This window comes from Musca domestica, unplaced genomic scaffold, assembly GCF_030504385.1.
Source record: "Musca domestica strain aabys unplaced genomic scaffold, Musca_domestica.polishedcontigs.V.1.1 3, whole genome shotgun sequence".
In the NCBI taxonomy this organism is placed as follows: Eukaryota; Metazoa; Arthropoda; class Insecta; order Diptera; family Muscidae; genus Musca; species Musca domestica.
This window is the reverse complement of record NW_026712299.1, coordinates 8,088,797-8,110,788: the sequence shown is the minus strand read 5'-3', so window position 1 is coordinate 8,110,788 and position 21,992 is coordinate 8,088,797. Positions and strand designations below refer to the sequence as shown.

Genomic DNA, 21,992 nt, shown 5'->3' with positions numbered 1-21,992 from the left:
ATATATATATATATATAGATAAGGATTTTGAAAATCAAACGAATATAATTTTTTTTAATGATTTTTTTTGATGGGGAAAACCTGCTGCTATAGATAATGTGAAAACACAAACACACCCACTTACAAATACACACAAGTGTTTGTAATTGCCCGTATCGACCACAATCTGGCCTGTTGGAAAAACCATCTGATATATAGAAATTACTAGTTGAAGCAACCCTTGTCGCTGGTCCATTTTTTCTGGGTTTTAAAGATTTTGTCTCCAATGAAGGAACACAACAAGTTAAAAATTATGAGATAGTTTTGCCGACTACTTCGTTTTGTCGTCTATTTCATTTTGTGGGGGAGGTACCAAAAGGAGTGCTCCGTTTTATAGGTTCTTCATACCATAACTAGTGTTTGTAAAAATATTGGGATGTGCGGAATTTGAAGACAATCGGAAACTTATTTCACATTTTGTATTAATTAAAAATTTTGACCTTTTGAGGAGGAGGTTATTGATGGAGTGCGCTATGTACTGATACACTGCACGGATTAAAATATTGGAATTTGTAAAGTTTGGACAAAATTGGATGAGTTTTCTTGTTGTATGATATAAATTGTTTTGTGTGAAAATTTTTACCTTTTTCTTGGATGGAGGAGGGGCTGGCGGTGTGTTGATAAGATACCAGAATCAATATTGCCCATCTCCTAAGTTTGACAATAATATTACGATATATCACTTGTGGACCAACTCAGATACTTCCTTCGAGAGTTATCGTGCGCATCAGCCAGACAGACAGACAGATAGACGGACGGGCACCCCTATATCGACCCCAAATGTCCAGAAATATTCCAAAATCCAAAGAAACTAGGGCCTAAAACCGACATTTCGATATGGAAAGTTTTGGCCGTATCAAATGATACATACCCTCAGTAGCCATATGGCTGCTAGTAAACAAAAACGTAAACTCTTAATTACAAGATGAGATGAAAAAACAACCAATTTCAGACTGCTGTCATTTCTAAACCACTCCTCCGACAGCTGTTAAAATTATTTCAGTGACAGCTCATTATATTGTTTACAAGCTTACAAAAACATTTTGGTGAGAATTTTCCTGAAAAAAAGTTATTCGTGATGGAATTCAAGCGAGATAGTGTGACTTCTTTATATTTGGCAGGAAAACCACAAGTGGATATCGTTAGAGCACTCCACCATGTAAATGTGAATAAATCTTTTGTGTGTCGTACCATCGCTGGTAGCGTAGCCCGACGTCAAGGAGATAGCAACATCAGCAGAAAAGGTTCGAAAAGACAAGAACCGACTTGATCGAAACCCGCGTCGCAGTGGCCGAAAAATGGCTCGTGAGCTGAACATATCGCAAAATTCCATTCGGCAAATATTAAAAAAAGGAGCTCGGTGTAAAGCCATTGAAATTCCAACAAGTGCAAGAACTTACACCGCAACAGAAAGAAAATAGACTCAAATCTGCTACAGAGTTACTTCGCTTGGCCGAAAGTGGTGAACAGCCGAATTTGGTTTTCTTCGATGAGAAAACATTCGTTGTCCTGCAAATTGTAAACAAACAAAATAATCGTGTTTACTTGCCAAAGAGGTCAGCTGAAAATGTGCTCCTTCGGTTGACCAACAGATCTCAAGCGCCGACCATGCTTATGGTGTGGGCCACCATAACAGCCGATGGTCGCTCTCCGCTCGTATTAATCGACCGTGGCATGAGAGTAAATGCGGAATATTATCGCAAAAATATTCTGGAGGGAGTATTAAAGCCTTGGGCACCCAAACATTTTGGCCGCAGACCTTGGACATTTCAAGAGGACTCAGCACCATCGTACTCAACACGCGCCACCCAAGAATGGTTGCGAAATGACTATCATAATCTCCGGATGCCAATCCGTTAGACTATTTTGTCTGGAGTACTTTGGAAAGTAAGGTTGGCACTAAAAAATACCAACGTGTCGATAACCTCAAGCATTCGCTTCGCCGGGAATGGGCCGAAATACCGCAGAGCAACATTCGGGCAGCATGTGACGGTTTCATTGGCCGTTTGAAGGCCATAATTCGTGCCAAAGTTGACCAATTCGAATAAATCTAACTTTATTCTAAAATTTGATACTATTTCCGACATTTTTATACCCTCCACCTTGGAAAGGAGGGTATATTAACTTTGTCATTCCGTTTGTAACATCCTTAAATATTCGTCGTAGACCCCATCTGTCTGTCTGTTGAAATCACGATACAGTCCACATTATTTGACATAGAGCTACAAAATTTAGGACAGCAATTTATATTGTGTCTAGGATGGTTGGTATTGAAAATGAGATATATCTGTCCATCTGTTCTGGTATAGTCCCCATATAATGGTACCTCCCGATATTCGGTATTTTAATGATTTATGCCACATTTTCACGGATTTGTCTAAAAATTGGTATTTTTTTAATCATAATGGGTTCCAGCTCCGGTGGAGAAACATTACATGTATGGGTCCACGATTTGGTATAGCCCCCATATAACGGTACCTCCCAATATTCGGTATTTTGATGGTTTCTGCCACCTTTTTTCACTGATTTGTCTGAAAATTGGTAGTTGTAGATCATAATGGGTTCCAGTTCGTGTGGCGAGTCATTGTAATTACAGGTCCACGTTTTGGTATATTTTTTTACGGATTCGTCTGAAAATTGGTATTTGTAGGTCATAATGGGTCTTAGGTCTATGTGTTGGTCCACGATTTGGTATAGCCCCCATATAACTGTACCTCCCGATATTCGGCATTTTAATGGTTTTTGCCACATTTCTTCTAATGTTTCCTTTACCCTAAGGTGGTGGGTATTAAAAGTTTGGTCCGGCCGAACTTAATGCTTGTTTGCTTTCATGCAATAAAATTTAGAAAATAATATGTAAAAATGTTGGTGTTTGACTTGTTGTTTATCTGACCCTCTAGGTTCGATACGAAATGGACAATATTGGCCTATTCCTTCGGAAACTAATCTTACAGCAGTCAAAAATATTTAAGTAATCGAACATCTCTCAGCTAAGCCGACTGATACTTGTTTTTATATATTCATCGGTTTACCCATTACATCATTTACTCATTTTTTGAAATTTTAATTTATTTAACTATTCAATTATTAATTTTACAATTCATGTATAAAAATTGTATAAATTTTAAAATATAAAGAAATATTTATTTCGAGCCCTCTCCCTCTCTCTCTCTCTCTTAAATTTTCTCTTTAAATATTCTCCTCGCTCTTGATGTTCAATAGAGTGTTAGAAATATGTTAACAACTTTTTATCGCCACGCTATAATTTTTAATTCGAATGGTCTCAATATTATCTCTGTGTTGAGTATCTAATATTCCGCATTGCCCAAAAATAAAGTCTCTATCAAAATTTTCACTGCTTTTGGATTACAATAAAATAGCTAAATTCCTTTTACCTTCAATACAAATTCAAATCGAAATTACTCCTCGATAAATCTAAAATAATTCACTTTGGCGTGTTATGCTTGCAATTTCCTCTTGATAGGTACATTGTAATCGGCTTAGATTACTAAAGCGCAATGCATTCTTGATTTTGATTCTCAGAAAAATCTAATCCATAAAAAGAAATACACAATTCCATTGGCCTCAGTTGCCTTTGGCGAGTGGTGAACAACGCACGGCGATGCATCACTCTCGCTTGATATTCTACGTACTGGCAGCTGTACAAATTGCCATAGTTCCAATTACAAGTCAGAGGTAATATTGTAATCTCTAACCAGCTGGCAATTGATTTGCGGTCGAAGTGGGAAGCATTTTATTTAAATCATATTTTTGTTTTCAGCCACTATTCAATAGTCGCTCCGGGTACAATTCGTTCGAATCGCAACTACTCGGTGTGTGTTACCCTGCACGATGCTGCGACAGCGGCCACTCTTCGCCTCAGCATACGTTCCCTATCGAGTTCCATGCACCTGAGTGAGGAGGTGACTGTACAACCGTACGAAAGTCGTCTGATTAACTTTATGCCACCACGACTATATGATCAATTCCAATATGAGTTAAAGGTGGAGGGTATTAAGGGCATAACGCTAAGTGAGAGTAAGGGATTGTATTCTTTGGAATATGGTGGACCAAGGGTGTACATTGAAAGTGATAAGGCGTTCTACAAGCCCAATGACACCGTCCAGTTTCGTGTTGTCATTTTGGATGAACATTTGAAAATCACTAAAATTTTCGAACCGATACGTATTCAAATTTTGGTAAGTGAGAAAAAGGAGAATAAGATCAAATATTAAAAAAAATATATAATCTATATAATATATAAATATATATAAAAATAGATATCGGCAAAGTTTGAGTTGAAAATGTTAACCCTCAAGTGAGTCATAAAATCGGTATTTTTGGTAATTATACCCTACACCACAAAGTTGTCAGGTATTATGTCTTTGTGCATTTGTTTGTAACAGGCAAAAGGAACCGAGATAGACCCATAGTTCCTTTTGATAATCTGCATAGAATCACATTCTGAGTCGATTTATGCTCGTCGGTCCGTACGTCCGTCTGTCCATGTATTTTTGTAAACAAAGTTCAGGTCGCATTTATTGCCCGATCCAGATGAAATTTTGCACAGATCATTTGTTAGGCCCAAGGACGAACCCTATTGAAATTGGAGATAATCGGTAAAAATTTAGATATAGCTCCCATATATATCTTCGTCCGATTTGCCTTTTATTGTGCACTAAACGTGTAATATCAGCCCGAATCATATGGAATTTTGCATATACACCTGAAAATAAGTATGCCAAATTTGATCGAAATCGGTTCAGATATAGCTATAGCTTCCATATATATTGTTCATCCGATTTGTTATTTTTGTCCTCCGCAGCCGTAATATGCACTCTGCAACAACAATATTTGGGGAAATATATCAAATACAGCTCAGAAATACATTTACCAAATATTATCGAGATCGGTTCAGATTTGGATATAGCTCTCATATATAACTTCGTCCGATTTACCTTGTATTGTGCATCAAACGTCTAACATTTGTCTTTAAGACTTTCTTTACTGTTTTTTTTTTTTTTTTCAAATAATGATCTTTTAATCTCTCTGTTTAGAGAATTCAAAATATCCAAGAAAAATTTTTGCAATATAAAATGAATCTTGTCTAAAAGCCAAAAATTAAAAAAATAAATGTAAAACACATTTTAGGGTTAAAGATATGCTCTATGTCAGTTTATGACAAATTCACCTACAAAGCATCAAATTTCAGTATAAGTTACCAAAGCATTTTGGTGAGAATTTTCCAAAAAAAAAAATATTATTCGTGATGGAATTTAAGCTTGATAGTGTGATTTCTTTTTATTTGGTTGGAAAACCGCAAGTGGCATTCGATAGAGCACTCCAGCATTTAATGTGAATAAATCTGGTCTCGTACCATCGCTCGTTACCGTTACCGTGATACTGGTTGCTTAGCCCGACGTCAAGGAAGTGGACGAAAGAAAACAGCAACACCAGCAGAAATCCGTTGGACTATTGTGTCTATAGTATTTTGGAAAGCTAGGTTGGCACTAAAAAATACCAAAGTGTCGATCAACTCAAGCAAGCGCTTCGGCGGGAATGGGCCAAAATAAGCATGATTTATTGAATATTTTAAAATGACCATAACTCCTTAAATATTGACTTTTTCGGCGTTTTAGGTGTTATTTGTGATCACTTTTTAAAGCCTGATTTATTGAATATTTAAAAACTCCTTAAATATTGAGTTTTCGGTGTTTCTAACCATTATTTGTGATCACTTTTTAAAGCTTGATTTGTTAAATATTTTAAAATGGCCATATCTCCTTAAATATTGACTTTTCGGCGTGTTTAGCCGTTATTTGTGATCACTTTTTAAATAGAGCAACATTCGGGCAACGTGTGACGATTTCATTGGCCGTTTAAAGGCCATAATTCGTGCCAAAGGTGACCAATTCGAACAAATCTGAACTTATTCTAAAATTTAATGGTATTTCCGACATTTTTTGCTTTCATTCAATAAAATTAAAAAAATATAAAAATAAGGGTGTTTTACTTTCTCAAATTCTACCTTTAAATTTTAATTTTTTCAGAAAGCGTTGAAGAAAGAAATATTCCTCATCAGATTTTATTATGAGCCTCTGAACAAATTAAATGTCTAAACTTACTATTTACCCAAAAAAAAAATAGCAATAGTACGGTATATGGGGGCTATACGAAGACGTGGACCTACATGGTCCATTTACTGTTTTATGCTGCAGTGTCTATTACAAACTTCAAATACCAAATTTGGAATGATTCCGTTAAATAATGTCGCTAACATCATCAAAATACCGAATGTCGGGGGGTACCGTTATATGAGGGCTATACGAAGACGTGGACCTGCACAGATAATTTTCTGTCTTAGGCGGTAGTATCCATTACGAACTTCAAATGCCAAATTTCAAACAATTCCGTTAAATAATGTCGCTAATTTATGGGAGCTATATGATAACTTGGACCTACATGGCCCATTTACGAACTTAACCTGCCTACTGGCAAAATATACACGTCTGCAAAAATTTAGCCTTCTATCTCAATTTGTTCGAAAGATAGCGTGATTACAACAGACAGACAGACATGGCTAAATCGTCTAAGACATTTCGATATGGAAAGTTTTGGCCGTATCAAATGATACATACCCTCAGTAGCCATATGGCTGCTAGTAAACAAAAACGTAAACTCTTAATTACAAGATGAGATGAAAAAACAACCAATTTCAGACTGCTGTCATTTCTAAACCACTCCTCCGACAGCTGTTAAAATTATTTCAGTGACAGCTCATTATATTGTTTACAAGCTTACAAAAACATTTTGGTGAGAATTTTCCTGAAAAAAAGTTATTCGTGATGGAATTCAAGCGAGATAGTGTGACTTCTTTATATTTGGCAGGAAAACCACAAGTGGATATCGTTAGAGCACTCCACCATGTAAATGTGAATAAATCTTTTGTGTGTCGTACCATCGCTGGTAGCGTAGCCCGACGTCAAGGAGATAGCAACATCAGCAGAAAAGGTTCGAAAAGACAAGAACCGACTTGATCGAAACCCGCGTCGCAGTGGCCGAAAAATGGCTCGTGAGCTGAACATATCGCAAAATTCCATTCGGCAAATATTAAAAAAAGGAGCTCGGTGTAAAGCCATTGAAATTCCAACAAGTGCAAGAACTTACACCGCAACAGAAAGAAAATAGACTCAAATCTGCTACAGAGTTACTTCGCTTGGCCGAAAGTGGTGAACAGCCGAATTTGGTTTTCTTCGATGAGAAAACATTCGTTGTCCTGCAAATTGTAAACAAACAAAATAATCGTGTTTACTTGCCAAAGAGGTCAGCTGAAAATGTGCTCCTTCGGTTGACCAACAGATCTCAAGCGCCGACCATGCTTATGGTGTGGGCCACCATAACAGCCGATGGTCGCTCTCCGCTCGTATTAATCGACCGTGGCATGAGAGTAAATGCGGAATATTATCGCAAAAATATTCTGGAGGGAGTATTAAAGCCTTGGGCACCCAAACATTTTGGCCGCAGACCTTGGACATTTCAAGAGGACTCAGCACCATCGTACTCAACACGCGCCACCCAAGAATGGTTGCGAAATGACTATCATAATCTCCGGATGCCAATCCGTTAGACTATTTTGTCTGGAGTACTTTGGAAAGTAAGGTTGGCACTAAAAAATACCAACGTGTCGATAACCTCAAGCATTCGCTTCGCCGGGAATGGGCCGAAATACCGCAGAGCAACATTCGGGCAGCATGTGACGGTTTCATTGGCCGTTTGAAGGCCATAATTCGTGCCAAAGTTGACCAATTCGAATAAATCTAACTTTATTCTAAAATTTGATACTATTTCCGACATTTTTATACCCTCCACCTTGGAAAGGAGGGTATATTAACTTTGTCATTCCGTTTGTAACATCCTTAAATATTCGTCGTAGACCCCATCTGTCTGTCTGTTGAAATCACGATACAGTCTGTCTGTCTGTCCGTTGAAATCACATTATTTGACGTAGAGCTCCAAAATTTAGCAGAGCTATTTGCATTGTGTCTAGGATGGTTGGTATTGAAAATGAGATATATCGGTCCACGTTCTGGTATAGCCCCCATATAAAGGTACCTCCCGATATTCGGTATTTTGATTATTTTTGCCACATTTTTTCACGGATTTGTCTAAAAATTGGTATTTGTTGGTTATAATGGTTCCAGCTCCGGTGGCGAAACTTTGCATGTTTGGTATAGCCCCCATATAATGGTACCTCCCGATATTCGGTATTTTGATGGTTTTTGGCACATTTATTCACTGATTTGTCTAAAAATTGTTAGTTGTAGATCAGAATGAGTCCCAGTTAGTGTGGCGAGTCATTGTAATTATAGGTCCACGTTTTGGTATAGCCCCCATTTAACGGTACCTCCCAATATTCGGTATTTTGATGATTTTTTACACATTTTTTTTACGAATTTCTCTGAAAATTGGTAGTTGTAGCTCATAATGGGTCACAATTCGTGTGGCGAGTCATTGTAATTATAGGTCCACGTTTTGGTATAGCTCCCATATAACGATACCTCCCGATATTCGGTAATTTGATAATTTTTGCCACATTTTTTCACGGATTTGTCTGAAAATTGGTAGTTGTAGATCATAATGGGTCTTAGGTCTATGTGTAGGTCCACGATTTGATATAGCCCCCATATAACGGTACCCCCCGATATTCGGCATTTTAATAGTTTTTGCCACATTTCTTCTAATGTTTCCTTTACCCTAAGGTGGAGGGTATTAAAATTTTGGCCCAGCCGAACTTAATGCTTGTTTGCTTTCATGCAATAAAATTTAGAAAAGAATATGTAAAAATTTTGGCGTTTGACTTATTGTTCATCTGACCCTCTAGGTTCGATACGAAATTGACAATATTGGCTCATTCCTTCGGAACCTACTCTTACAGCAGTCAAAAATATTTAAATAATCGAACATTGGCTGAGGGTATACATCTCTCAGCTAAGCCGACTGATACTTGTTTTTATATATTCACCGGTTTATCCATTACATAATTTACTCATTTATTTTAAATTTTAATTTATTTAACTATTCAATTATTAATTTTACAATTCATGTATAAAATTTATATAAATTTTAAAATATGGAGAAATATTTATTTCGAGCTCTCTCTCTCCCTCATAAATTTTCTCTTTTAATATTTTTCTCGCTCTTGATGTACAATAGAGTGTTAGAAATATGTTAACTACTTTGACGGTACGCAATAAATTGTTTGAAGTTTATGTTACTCGGAGGGCTTTGTAACGCAACCTAGGAGAATATTGTTTTATCGCCACGCTATAATTTTTAATTCGAATGGTCTCAATATTATCTCTGTGTTGAGTATCTAATATTCCGCATTGCCCAAAAATAAAGTCTCTATGGGGAAAAAATCAAAATTTTCACTGCTTTTGGATTACAATAAAATAGCTAAATTCCTTTTACCTTCAATACAAATTCAAATCGAAATTACTCCTCGATAAATCTAAAATAATTCACTTTGGCGTGTTATGCTTGCAATTTCCTCTTGATAGGTACATTGTAATCGGCTTAGATTACTAAAGCGCAATGCATTCTTGATTTTGATTCTCAGAAAAATCTAATCCATAAAAAGAAATACACAATTCCATTGGCCTCAGTTGCCTTTGGCGAGTGGTGAACAACGCACGGCGATGCATCACTCTCGCTTGATATTCTACGTACTGGCAGCTGTACAAATTGCCATAGTTCCAATTACAAGTCAGAGGTAATATTGTAATCTCTAACCAGCTGGCAATTGATTTGCGGTCGAAGTGGGAAGCATTTTATTTAAATCATATTTTTGTTTTCAGCCACTATTCAATAGTCGCTCCGGGTACAATTCGTTCGAATCGCAACTACTCGGTGTGTGTTACCCTGCACGATGCTGCGACAGCGGCCACTCTTCGCCTCAGCATACGTTCCCTATCGAGTTCCATGCACCTGAGTGAGGAGGTGACTGTACAACCGTACGAAAGTCGTCTGATTAACTTTATGCCACCACGACTATATGATCAATTCCAATATGAGTTAAAGGTGGAGGGTATTAAGGGCATAACGCTAAGTGAGAGTAAGGGATTGTATTCTTTGGAATATGGTGGACCAAGGGTGTACATTGAAAGTGATAAGGCATTCTACAAACCCAATGACACCGTCCAGTTTCGTGTTGTCATTTTGGATGAACATTTGAAAATCACTAAAATATTCGAACCGATACGTATTCAAATTTTGGTAAGTGAGAAAAAAGGAGAATAAGATCAAATATTAAAAAAAATATATAAAATATATAAATATATATAAAACTAGTAAAAAAGTATCGGTCGGTTTTGCCGACAGATGTATACCCTCAGCCAATGTTCGATTATTTAAAAATATTTTGACTTCTGTTATGAATTTTCAAACTGAAGTGGGTTTTGAAAGAATGCCAACTTCTAAGTTGTTTCGCAATTTATGACAGATAAAAGTATTGAAAATTGTGTCCGTTTGTGGCTGAGGTACCAAAGGGGATTCGCATATATTTAGCATCTTCACAACAGATCTTGTGTAAGCTAAAATGTTTGTATGTGTGAAATTTAAAGAGATTTGTATTCTCATTCCGCTTTCTTTGAGCGTTTTGTTTTTCAAAATCTTGAACCCTATGTGGAGCAGGTAGCAAAAGAAATGGTCCGATCTCAACCATCTTTAACAGATCTTGTATTGATGGAAATATTTTAGATATATCATGTCTGGAATGGAATCCGATGTTAATTTCGCTTTTTATGAGCTTCATGGATATTCAAAATTTTGAGCATTTGTGAGGAAGGTACCAGAAGGAGCTGGCCGAGCACTGACGCAAATATTAGGATATGCAAAGTTGGAGCAAAATCGGATTATCGTTTTTCTTTCTGTGCAAAAAATATGTTTTTTTTTTTTGAAAATGTCTACCATTTGTGGGGGAGGTACCAGAAGGAGCGAACCGATATATTCCATCTTAACACCCGACCTTGGGTTAATGTAAACATTGAGATGTGTGAAATTTGAAGATAATCGGAATCTTACATCACATTTTATGAGAGTTGTAATTATTCAAAATGTTGACCATTTGTGGGGGTGGTACCTAATGGAGTGGACCGATATTGTCCATTTTCGCACCTGATCTAGCACTGATGCAAATATTAGGATTTTCGAATTTGGAGCAAAATCGGATTATCTTTTCCCCGTCTGTGCAGTAAATTATTTTCTTTGAAAATTTCGACATATTGTGGGAGAGGTATCAGAAAGAGTGGACCGATTTTTGCCCGTCTCCGAACTCGATCTAAGTTTGACAATAATATTACGATGTACCAAGTTTGGATCAAATCGGATACTCCCTACGAGAGTTATAGTGGGCACTATCCAGATAGACGGACGGACTGACGGACATCGCTAGATCGACTTCAAATGTCCTGAAACTGATATGGTCCAAAGACACCTAGGGTCTAAAACCGTTATTTCGATGAGGCACGTTTTGGCCGTATCAAATGATAAATACCCTCTGTAGCCAGGTATAAATAATATATGCTATATTCGGCAATATTTGAGTAAAAATTTTTAACCCTCAAGTGGGTCACCAAAGCGGTATTTTCGGTAATTTTTTTTAAATAATGATTTAAAGCTCTCTTAAAAAAAGTCAAAATATCCAATAAAATTATTTGCTATAAAATTAAATCTTGTCTCAAAGACAGAAATTTAGAAATATATTTAAAACACATTTTAGGGTTAAAAACATGCTCTATCTGAGTTTATGCCAAATTCACCTACAAAGGATCATTGTACATGGATGACGTCAAAGACAAAAATATTTTCCATCAAATTTCACTATAAGTCACCGAAGAAAGAAAATCTCTATTTCCGCTATATGTCAAGAAAATATTAGCATCAATTTTTGCAAAAATATTCGAAAATATTTTAACTTTTTTCATGGATTTTCTTCAGGCTTTCTTCGAGTTGAGGCATGGATAACGTGACCATACGTCCCGCTTTGAGGTTATCTGTCCCGCTGTCCCCAGCGAGAGCAAAAATGTCCCGCTTTCGAAAATACTGGATATTGATATTGATGAAAAATACATGAGTTATTTTTTTCCCCGTGAACATATAATTTATTTGCATAGTTTTTTTTCAAGCAACATTAACATTAAAATTAACTCGAAAGATTTTGTAATGCTAATGCTGGAGTTAATGTCGACGACGGCGTCAAATGTCAAAAAAATTGAATCGTATGAAATTTTATGAGAGCAGTTAATCTTAACGCCGTAAGAAATTCGAAGCCAAAAAAGTTCAATCTGTTTCAACATTTTTCGGCGTCGTCGACGGCGTTGGCATTAACTCCAGCATAACAAGGGAAATCACCAAATTAAAAATGCTTATAAAAACAGAAAAAGTTTCTGTCACTCTGCCAGTACCCTAAGCATAGACGCTCTAAATTGTTCTGGTATCTTTTCATCGCGGAGTCGGAGAAGGCGAGCAAAGTCAAACAATTTATTTTCAATGTTAGTGATTGTAACATTACAATAATGCCTAAACGCAAGTGTACTTTTAACATTTCTTTGCAAAATTAGTATCCATTTATAAAACAAAGAAGTGGTGAATCAGACGTTACGTGTGAAAAATGTCGTACTGATTTTAGTGTTGAACATGGTGGTGCCAGTGATATTGAGAAGCATTTAAAATCGGAAAAACACAAGCTTTCTGATCAAGCTGCCGCTTCAAGCTCGTCAATGCTTTCTTTTTTTAAAAGAACAAATTTGGCTTCCAAAGACTTGGATATAGCTGCAGCGGAGGGTGCGTGGGCGTACCACACAGTGCAAGAAAACCACAGTCTTCGTTCGAATGACTGTGCTTCAAATCTAATACAAACATGTTTTGAGCAAAAATTTAGATGTGCCCGTACAAAATCACAAGCTATAGTTGTAAATGTGCTGGCACCTATGGCGATGGACGAATTGAAAGAACACCTTCACGAAGCCCACTGCATATCTTTATTAACCGATGCTTCCAATCATGGCTCAATAAAATTATTCCCTGTTTTAGTTCGCTATTTTGTACCATACGAAGGCGTGAGAGTCAGGATTTTAGAGTTTCAAAAGCAGCCAGGCGAATCATCTGATATAATTGTGGATTATTTGAAAGAAGTATTATCTTGCAATGATTTGAATAAGAAAATTGTGGCATTTTGTGCAGACAATACAAACTGCAATTTCGGAGGAAAGAATAGAAAAGGGATAAATAATGTTTACGCGAAATTGAACCTATCCGTCGGAAGGCAGCTCATTGGGATTGGGTGTGGAGCCCATATAATTCATAATGCTATCAAAACAGCCGCAGATTGTCTCCCTGTTGACTTCGAATGCATCATTGTGAAAATTTATTCATTCTTCTACATCTACAGCATTTGGGTAGAAGTTCTGAAAGAGTTCTGTGATTCCACCGACACAGAGTATCAGAAACTGTTGGGCTACAGTAAAACAAGGTGGCTTGCTTTAATGCCGGCGCTTCAGAGAATTTTAAAAATGTTTCAGCCTTTGAAAACCTATTTTCTGAGCATAGATAAATGCCTTACTATTTTAAAAACGTTTTTCGAAAATCCCAGCTCTGAATTGTGGTTATATTTTTTGCACGCACAGACAGCGATTTTTCATCAAGCCGTGTTGAAAATCGAGGGACAAAACGTGTCCGCAATAGAGTCTGCGAATGAAATTAATCGTCTCCGAGATAACTTAGAACTTAACGAGAATTCGATTTTCCTTCCTCATTCCGTCCGCAATCTACTGGTAAAATTACAAATTGCTGTTGATGAGCAGAATGTGAAAACTGCGGCAGCGGATTTTTATAAGACAAGTAAAGAATACTTGGAACAGTGGTGCCAGTTCAATGCACAACTACCAGTATTTGACCATTCAAATTTGAGAAAAGTCCCTACTTGGGAAGACGTACAGAATGTGACGGATTTGCTGATCACACAAAGATTTCTTAGCAGTAGCCAAGATACGGAGGTGTTCGATGAGTTTTCGCTTATTTCTAGTTACGTCACAGTTGAAAAAATCAAAAGCTGGAACGATGAGAATGTTGCTACTGAAGACCGTTGGGTGGAGCTGTTTAAACACTTCCGTGCTAATAATCTCAACTGCACAAACTTTCGCACAATTATTGAGTATGTTTTATGTATGCCTGGAAGTAACGCACCTGTCGAAAGAGTTTTTTCCCTAATGAATAAAATATGGACAAGTGAAAAAACGCAGTTAAGTGTGACAGTTTTAAAGGCTATTTTAATTACTAAGACTAACATCAACAAACAATGTAATCAGCTCCATTCCTATTTGAAAACTAGACCCGATATTTTAAAACTAATTTGCTCAGCTGACAAATATAAAACAAATACTTAGACATAAGATTAATTTCATAAATTAGATTTATACGTATTCTATCCGTTTTTGAATAAAATTTTTTTTAAATGCATAATTTTTTTTTTACAAAATTCCGCAGGCCTCCCGCTCTGACGAAAAATATAAATGGTCACATTAGGCATGGAAGTAACATAAAATTTCATTTTAGGAAAAAATCTTAAAGAAAGAAATCCTCTACATAAAATTTCAGCATAAGTCTCGGAATAAACTATATATCTGGGTATAATAGTTTTTAAGAAAATTACATTCAAAATATGTCTTTTAAAAGTGAAAATTATGTGGCCACGTTTTTTACTGTTAATATAATAAGTTTTTATTCTGAGACAAATTCTACTTTAATATGTGATTTTATGCGGAAAGTGTTAAAGGAAGAACTATTCTAGATCAAATTTCATTATACGTCTCGGAACAAATGAAATGTCTAAACTTAATATTTACCATAAAAATTGTGGGTTAAAAAACAACCTTTTTTGAATTCGGAAAATATTTTCTTTTTTCATGGATCTCTCTTAGGTATTTTTTTGAGTTGAGGCATGTAAGTAACCTAAAACTTCATGTAAGATAAAAGATCTTGAAGAAGAAAATATTCTACACGAAATTTTATCATAAGTCTCAAAATTAACTATAAACCCAGGTATAATACAAGGTGAGATAAAAAAAACTGCAACAAAGTCAAACGCCATAATTTTTACATTTTTTTTAATTTTATTGTATGAAAGCAAAAAAGTTCGGAAATAGCATCATCTTTTAGAATAAGTTTAGATTACGAATTGGTCACCCTTGGCGTGAATTATGGCCTTCAACCGGCCAATGAAACCGTCACATAGTGGCCGAATGTTGCTCTGCGGTATTTTGCCCCATTCCCGGCGAAGAGCTTGGTTGAGGTGATCGACACTTTGGTATTTTTTAGTGCCAACCTTGCTTTTCAAAATACTCCAGTGATTTTGGTGGCCATTGTGCGCACGAAATAAAACGAGGTACCTCATTTTTTAACCATTCTTGGGTGGCGCGTGCAGAGTGCAAAGGTGCTGAGTCCTGTTGGAAGGTCCAAGGTCTGCGGCCGAAATGTTTGTGTGCCTGAGGCTTTAATACACCCTGCAGAATATCTTCGCGATAATATTCGGCATTTATTCTGATGCCACGGTCAATTAATACGAGCGCAGAGCGACCATCGGCTGTTATGGCGATCCACACCATCACCATGACCGGCGCTTGAGTTGTGCTGGCCAACCGAAGGTGCACATTTTCAGCTGGCCTCTTTGGCAAGCAAACACGATCATTTTGTTCGTTTACAAACTGCTCTGCTGGACAACGAATGTTTTCTCATCGGGAAAAAACCAAATTCAGCAGTTCACCACTTTCGGCCAAGCGAAGGAACTCTTTAGCTCTTTTGAGTCTATTTTCTTCCTGTTGCAGGGTAAGTTCTTGTACTTTTTGGAATTTCCACGGCTTTATCCGGAGCTTATTTCTCAATATTTGCCGAATGGAATATTGCGATATGTTCAGCTCACGAACAATTTTTCGGCCACTGCGGTACGGGTTTCGATCAAGTCGTTTCTTTACTTTTCGAACCATTTCTCCTGATGTTGCTGTTTTCTTCCGTCCACTTCCTTGACGTCGGGCTACGCTACCAGTATCACGGTAACGAGTGATGGTACGAGACACATTTAATTCACATTTAAATGCTGGAGTGTTCTAACGATAGGCACTTGTGGTCTTCCAGCCAAATATAAAGAAATCACACTATCACGCTTGAATTCCATCACGAATAACTTTTTTTCTGGACAATTCTTACCAAATTTTGTACACTTGTTAACAATTTAATGAGCTGCCACTGGAATAATTTTAATAGCTGTCGGTAACCACCAAATCTCAAACACAGATACCCTCAGTTATCTAAATATAAAATTTCCCAATTTTGTCTTTATCTCTTCACCAAATACCAGACATAGTACCATTCAGAACTCTTCGTATACATTTTGGTATACATTTTCGAATCCACTCCACATGTCCAGTTTACACATCAATGGGGACCCTAATACCAAATTTCAGAATTTGAGGACTATCTGTCCACCAACTAGCAAATTATACCAAATATAGTACAAAACTACCTCTTTATCACAAACCTACCACCAACAGGGGCCCCAGTACAAAATTTCCAGCTTCATTCATTCACCCTAAACAAAACTGTCAAATTTAATGCCATTTAGTACAGTTCCCTTACTTAGTACACATTTCCAAAACCACCTTCATATATCAAACATTTTTAGCTTTATCCGTTCACATTGGTATTGTGTGTGGCACCATTTTAGAGGTTTACTAACATTTTTGAACATTTCCTTAATTAAAAGTTTGAATTATCAATAACCCTTTGGTGCATTTATCCATGCACTCCATCAGTGACTCTCATTCCAAATCTCAAAATTCCAGCTCCATCGGTTCATCACAATTTCTATTTTGTACCAAATATAGTACCATTTAGTACACATAAGTACGAATTCACAAAGCATCCTACATACCTCTGTCCTACACTCCCACAGGAATCCCAATTCCAAATTTTTGGATTACAGCCCTCTTGTTTCGCCCACATACAAATTGTACTTTATTTAGTACATTTTAGAACATAATTAGAAGTTTCCAAAACTACCTACATATACCAATCCTACACTCCGATAGTAATCTTATTTCCAATTTTCAGGATACCAGCCCTATTGGTTCCCCCAAATTCAAATTGTACAAAATCTAGTACCATTTAGTTCACATAGAGAACAAATTCTCATAACTAGCTACATCATACAATCCAATAGAGATCATATTTTCAAATTTCACGATTCCAACTCTACCGGTTCACCCAAAATTTGATCTGTACCAAGTTTAGCACCATCAAGTACAAATTTCCAAAATTTCCTACAAACGTCAGCCCTACGAAGCATTATTAATCCTTTTCCAAATTTCAGGATTCCAACTCTATGAGTTCCCCCAAAATTTACTTTGTACCAAATTTACGTTAGTACCACTTAATACACATAAGTACGAATTTTCAAAGCTACCTACATATGCAGTCCTACAATGCATTATTTATCCTATTTTCAAAATTTCAGTATTCCAACTCTATGAGTTCCCCCAAAATTTAAATTCTACCAAATTTAGTACCATTTACTATTAACTAAAACTAACTACATTCCCTGGTCCTAGAATACAAGTGTAATCTTATTTCTAAATTTCTGAATTCTCGCTCTATCGGTTCACCCAAATCGTAATTGTATCAAATTTAGTACTATTTACTACACATAAGTACGAATTTCCAAAGCTTACTACATAACACAATCCTACACTACCACAGTAACCCCAATTCTAAATTTCAGGATTACAGCCCTATCGGTTCACCTAAATCGAAATTGTATCAAATTTTGTACCATTTACTACTTTTCATGCAGATAAGCACAAATTTCGAAAAGTACCTCCATATCCCAATCGTACACTCCGCCACTAATGTTAATATCAAATAAATAAAGCTCCATCCGTTCCTTCAAATTTTAATTGTACTAAATTTAGTACCGTTCACCCAAATCGAAATTGTACCAAATATATTACCATTTACTATTTTTCGTGCACCTAAGCACAAATAACGAAAAGTACCTCCATATGCCAATCCTTAACTCCGCCAGTAATGTTAATTTCAAATTTCAGAATTCCAGCTCCATACGTTCACAAATATAAAATGTACTAAATTTAGTACGGTTTAGTACTTTTCGTATGTATGTGTACTCATACTTCCAAAACTACCTTCCTACATCAGCTCTACTCCTCAACCTTGATTCCCATTCTAAATTTCAAGTTTTTAGTTCTAACCGTTCACATGATACGAAATGGTACCAAATGTAGAACATTTCGTACACTTATGGTGCAAATTTCCAAAAACCCTTTGGTACATCTATCATACACCGCATCAGTGACCCCCATTCCAAATTTAAGAGTTCTAACTCTACAGCTTCCTAAAAAACAAAGGGTACCATACTTAGTACCTTTAAATATTTTTCGTACCATTCTAGTTTGATTTTCCAAAAACCCAGCCTTATCTGACCCCTTGGGTCCAGGAGTGACCCTCACGCAAAATTTCAAGATTCTACCTTCAGCCATCAGATATTTTTAAAGCGTCGTTCTTTTGTAAGACGATTCATGTATAAATTTTAGACCAAACTGAAGATGCTTGACAGTGAAACAAGGTCTGAGTGGCATTCATACCGATGCAGTCGCAGATGCTGCTAGCAGTTATAAAATGAATGCCGTCCTCGGAGTCCACCCCCCATCCATTGTAGCTGAAGAACGTCAGCTGCCTAGACAAACCAGGGTAGTTTTGGCGCAATTACGTTCAGGATGGTGTAGTCGTCTCAATTCGTATTGGGCACGAATTGATGAAGATGTGCGTGACGCCTGCCCGGCGTGTGATACAGGCCCGCACAATACGCTGCACCTCTTTAAATGCACAGCCAAACTTACCCAACTCACTCCAGAAGATCTCTGGCTACAGGCCATTAAAGTAGGCGAATTTTTAAACCTGGAGCTGGAACCAGATTAGCAGAACGCCAACAGATGCATGTACTACTGCTACAACAACAACAACAACGAAACCAAATATATAATAGCCAAAAAATCACCCTTTATAATTTTTGCTTACCATTTTGTAATGTAATATTCTTCTCTCACTCTCTCTCTCTCCCTGCATTTAGGACCCCGAGAAGAATCGCGTTAAACAATTCAAGGACATACAACTGGATCGTGGCATCTACGCTGGTAAATTCCAAATATCGCAACAACCCACATGGGGCGAATGGACCATTTCTGTGTTCATCAGTGGCAAATACAACATGAACAATGAATACTACTTCAAAGTGCAAAAATATGTTCTGCCCAAGTTTAGTGTTCACATTGAACATGCCACAAATATGGTGACAAAGGAACGCTTCCTTCCGGTCACAATTTATGGCAAGTACACCTATGGCCGTTATGTTGAGGGCATAGTTGATGTTTATCTGGAAGATAGAATTGGTTATACGGCCAGCAATATTACGGCCCACATTGGACCGGGTGATGTCAAGGCAGAAGTTTTGCTCGACATAGACGAACTATCTTATGCCGGATTGCTCTATGTACGAGCTCAGCTAAGGGAGCGTCATAGCAATGTAACAGCTCAAGCCGATAGCCAGGTGATCCTACAGCGTGATCCATATAATATATTTTTGCCGCATTCTGAAATTGAATTTCGCCAAGGAAAACCTTATCGTTTTAATGTTCACGTTGAGCAGTGGAATGGTACGCCAGTGAAGGACTCCCAGACGACCGTGGACATGTTTATCAATGAGAAGAAATATAGTTCTGTGCTAAATGAAAATGGTGTGGCCCGATTTCAAGTGGATGCAGATAATGTTTCGAATTATAGATTTGAATATAAAGAGGCAATACTTCGGTTGAATAGCATGTTTGGGGAGGAGCATAGCTACGTTTATGACGAATCGAATTGCAAAATTAAGGTGCTGCCAAGGGGGTAAGTGCAACGAAATTCAGATTAAATATATCAGTATTAATAAAAGAGAAAAGTAATTGACAGACTGACTAAATTACTGGTTTACTGGCTAACCGACTGATTGACTGACCAACTGACTGGCTATCTTAAAAATTCGTCCAGACGAAACAGCTAAAGCTAGAATCTTGAAATTATGGGTTAGGGTCATTCTGGGTTCCAATGGGTCAGATAAGTCAGGGTTTTTGGAAATTTGTACTAAGAGTACTAAAGGGTACTAAATATAGTACCCATTGTATTTGAGGAAGCAGTAGAGCAAGAACTATTAAATATGGAATAAGGGTCACTTATGGAGTGTATAATAGACGTACCAAAGGGTTTTTGTTCGAAATTAGCATTTTACGAAAAGTACTAAAATGTACTAAATTTGGTACCATTTTGTATCATGTAAACGGTTAGGGCTAAAAACTTGAAATTTGGAATGAGAATCAAGGTTGAGCAGTAAAATCGATGTAAGGAGGTAGTTTTGGTAGTGTATTCTCAGGTGTACGAAAAATACTAAACGGTACTAAATTTAGTACAACTTGAATTTGGAGGAACGGATGGAGCTGGAAATTAACATTACTGGCGGAGTATAGGATTGGGATGTTGGAGGAAGTTTTCGAAAATTGTACCTATGTGCGCGAAAAGTACTAAATGGTACAAAATTTGCTACAATTTCGATTCGGATGAACCAATAGGGCTAGGATTCTGAAATTTAGAAATAAGTTTACGATTGCTTTCTAGGACTGAGGAATTTAGGCAATTTTGGAACGACATAATACTAAATGGCACTACATTTGGTACAAATTGTATTTAGGCGAACCGGCGATAAGAATGTAATACTGAACTTTGGTATTGGAATTCCTGTGGGTTTGTAGGATTGGGGTATGCAGGAACTTTGGAAATTCGTACTTAAGTGTACTCTACATAGTACTATATATTTGAGGAATTTTGGAGTTAGGTGAACCAATAGTGCTGAAATAAGATTACTAATGCCTGGTATGTAGGTATTTTTGGGAATTCGTAATTAAATGGTACTAATTGGTACCACATTTTGTACAATTTAAATTTTGGAAGAGCCAATAGAGTTGGAATCCAGAAAATTGGAAATAAGATTTCTTTTGGACTGTATGATTTAGGGAGTTATGAAAATTTGTATTTAAGTGTACTAAATCGTAATAGATTTGGTACAATTTGGATTTGGGTGAAGCAATAGAGTTGGTATCCTGTAAATTCGAAATAAGACTATTGTCGGAATTTGGGATTGGGATATGTAGGTAGTTTTGAAATTCGTACTTTTGTATACTAAATGGGACTAAATTTAAATTTTGGGGTGAACCAGTTAAGGTCGAATACTGAAATTTGAAAATAAGATTTCTATTGGACCATATGATGTAGACAGTTATGAAAATTTGAACTTAAGTGTACTAAATGGTACTAAATTTGGTATAATTTATATTTGGGTGAAACAATAGAGATGATATCCTGAAAATTTAAAAAAAAAATACTGTCGGAATGTGGGTTTGGGATATGTAGGTTATTTTGAAAATTTATACTTATGTGTACTAAAATGTACTAAATAAAGTACAATTTGTATATGGGCGAAAAAAGAGGGGTGAAATCCTAAAATTTCGAATTGGGGTTATTGTGGAAATGTAGGATTGGTATGTTTCGGAAGCTTTGGAAATTCGTGCTTATGTGTACTAAATAGTACTAAATTTGGTACAAATTGGAATTGTGATGAACAGATGGAGCTGGAATTCAGGAATTAGGTATGAGCATCACTGTTGGAGTGCATGATAGATGCACCAAAGTGTAGTTGGATATTCGATCTTTAAATTTGATAAATGTTCTAAAATGTTACCAAAATTTCTAAAATAGTACCATTTGGCATTATGCGAAGGAATAAAGCTAAAAACTTGAAA

At 36.7% G+C, this 21,992-nt stretch overlaps 1 protein-coding gene across 2 annotated transcripts in view; it reads left to right on the top strand.

Moving 5' to 3' along the window:
• Positions 1–3,583: 3,583 nt before the first annotated feature.
• Positions 3,584–21,992, top strand: part of LOC101893067 (thioester-containing protein 1 allele R1) — a 32,009-nt gene continuing 13,600 nt past the window's right edge. Inside the window, exons 1-3 of one of the 2 annotated variants that reach the window (XM_011292446.3) lie at positions 3,584–3,735; positions 3,821–4,238; positions 19,235–20,049. In XM_011292446.3, the coding sequence (XP_011290748.1) occupies positions 3,662–3,735; positions 3,821–4,238; positions 19,235–20,049 (1,307 nt within the window). In that variant the 5' untranslated portion in view covers positions 3,584–3,661. Of the gene's footprint in view, positions 3,736–3,820; positions 4,239–9,659; positions 9,812–9,896; positions 10,315–19,234; positions 20,050–21,992 lie in introns of those variants that run through there. The other variant, XM_059124553.1, reaches the window with a different exon arrangement.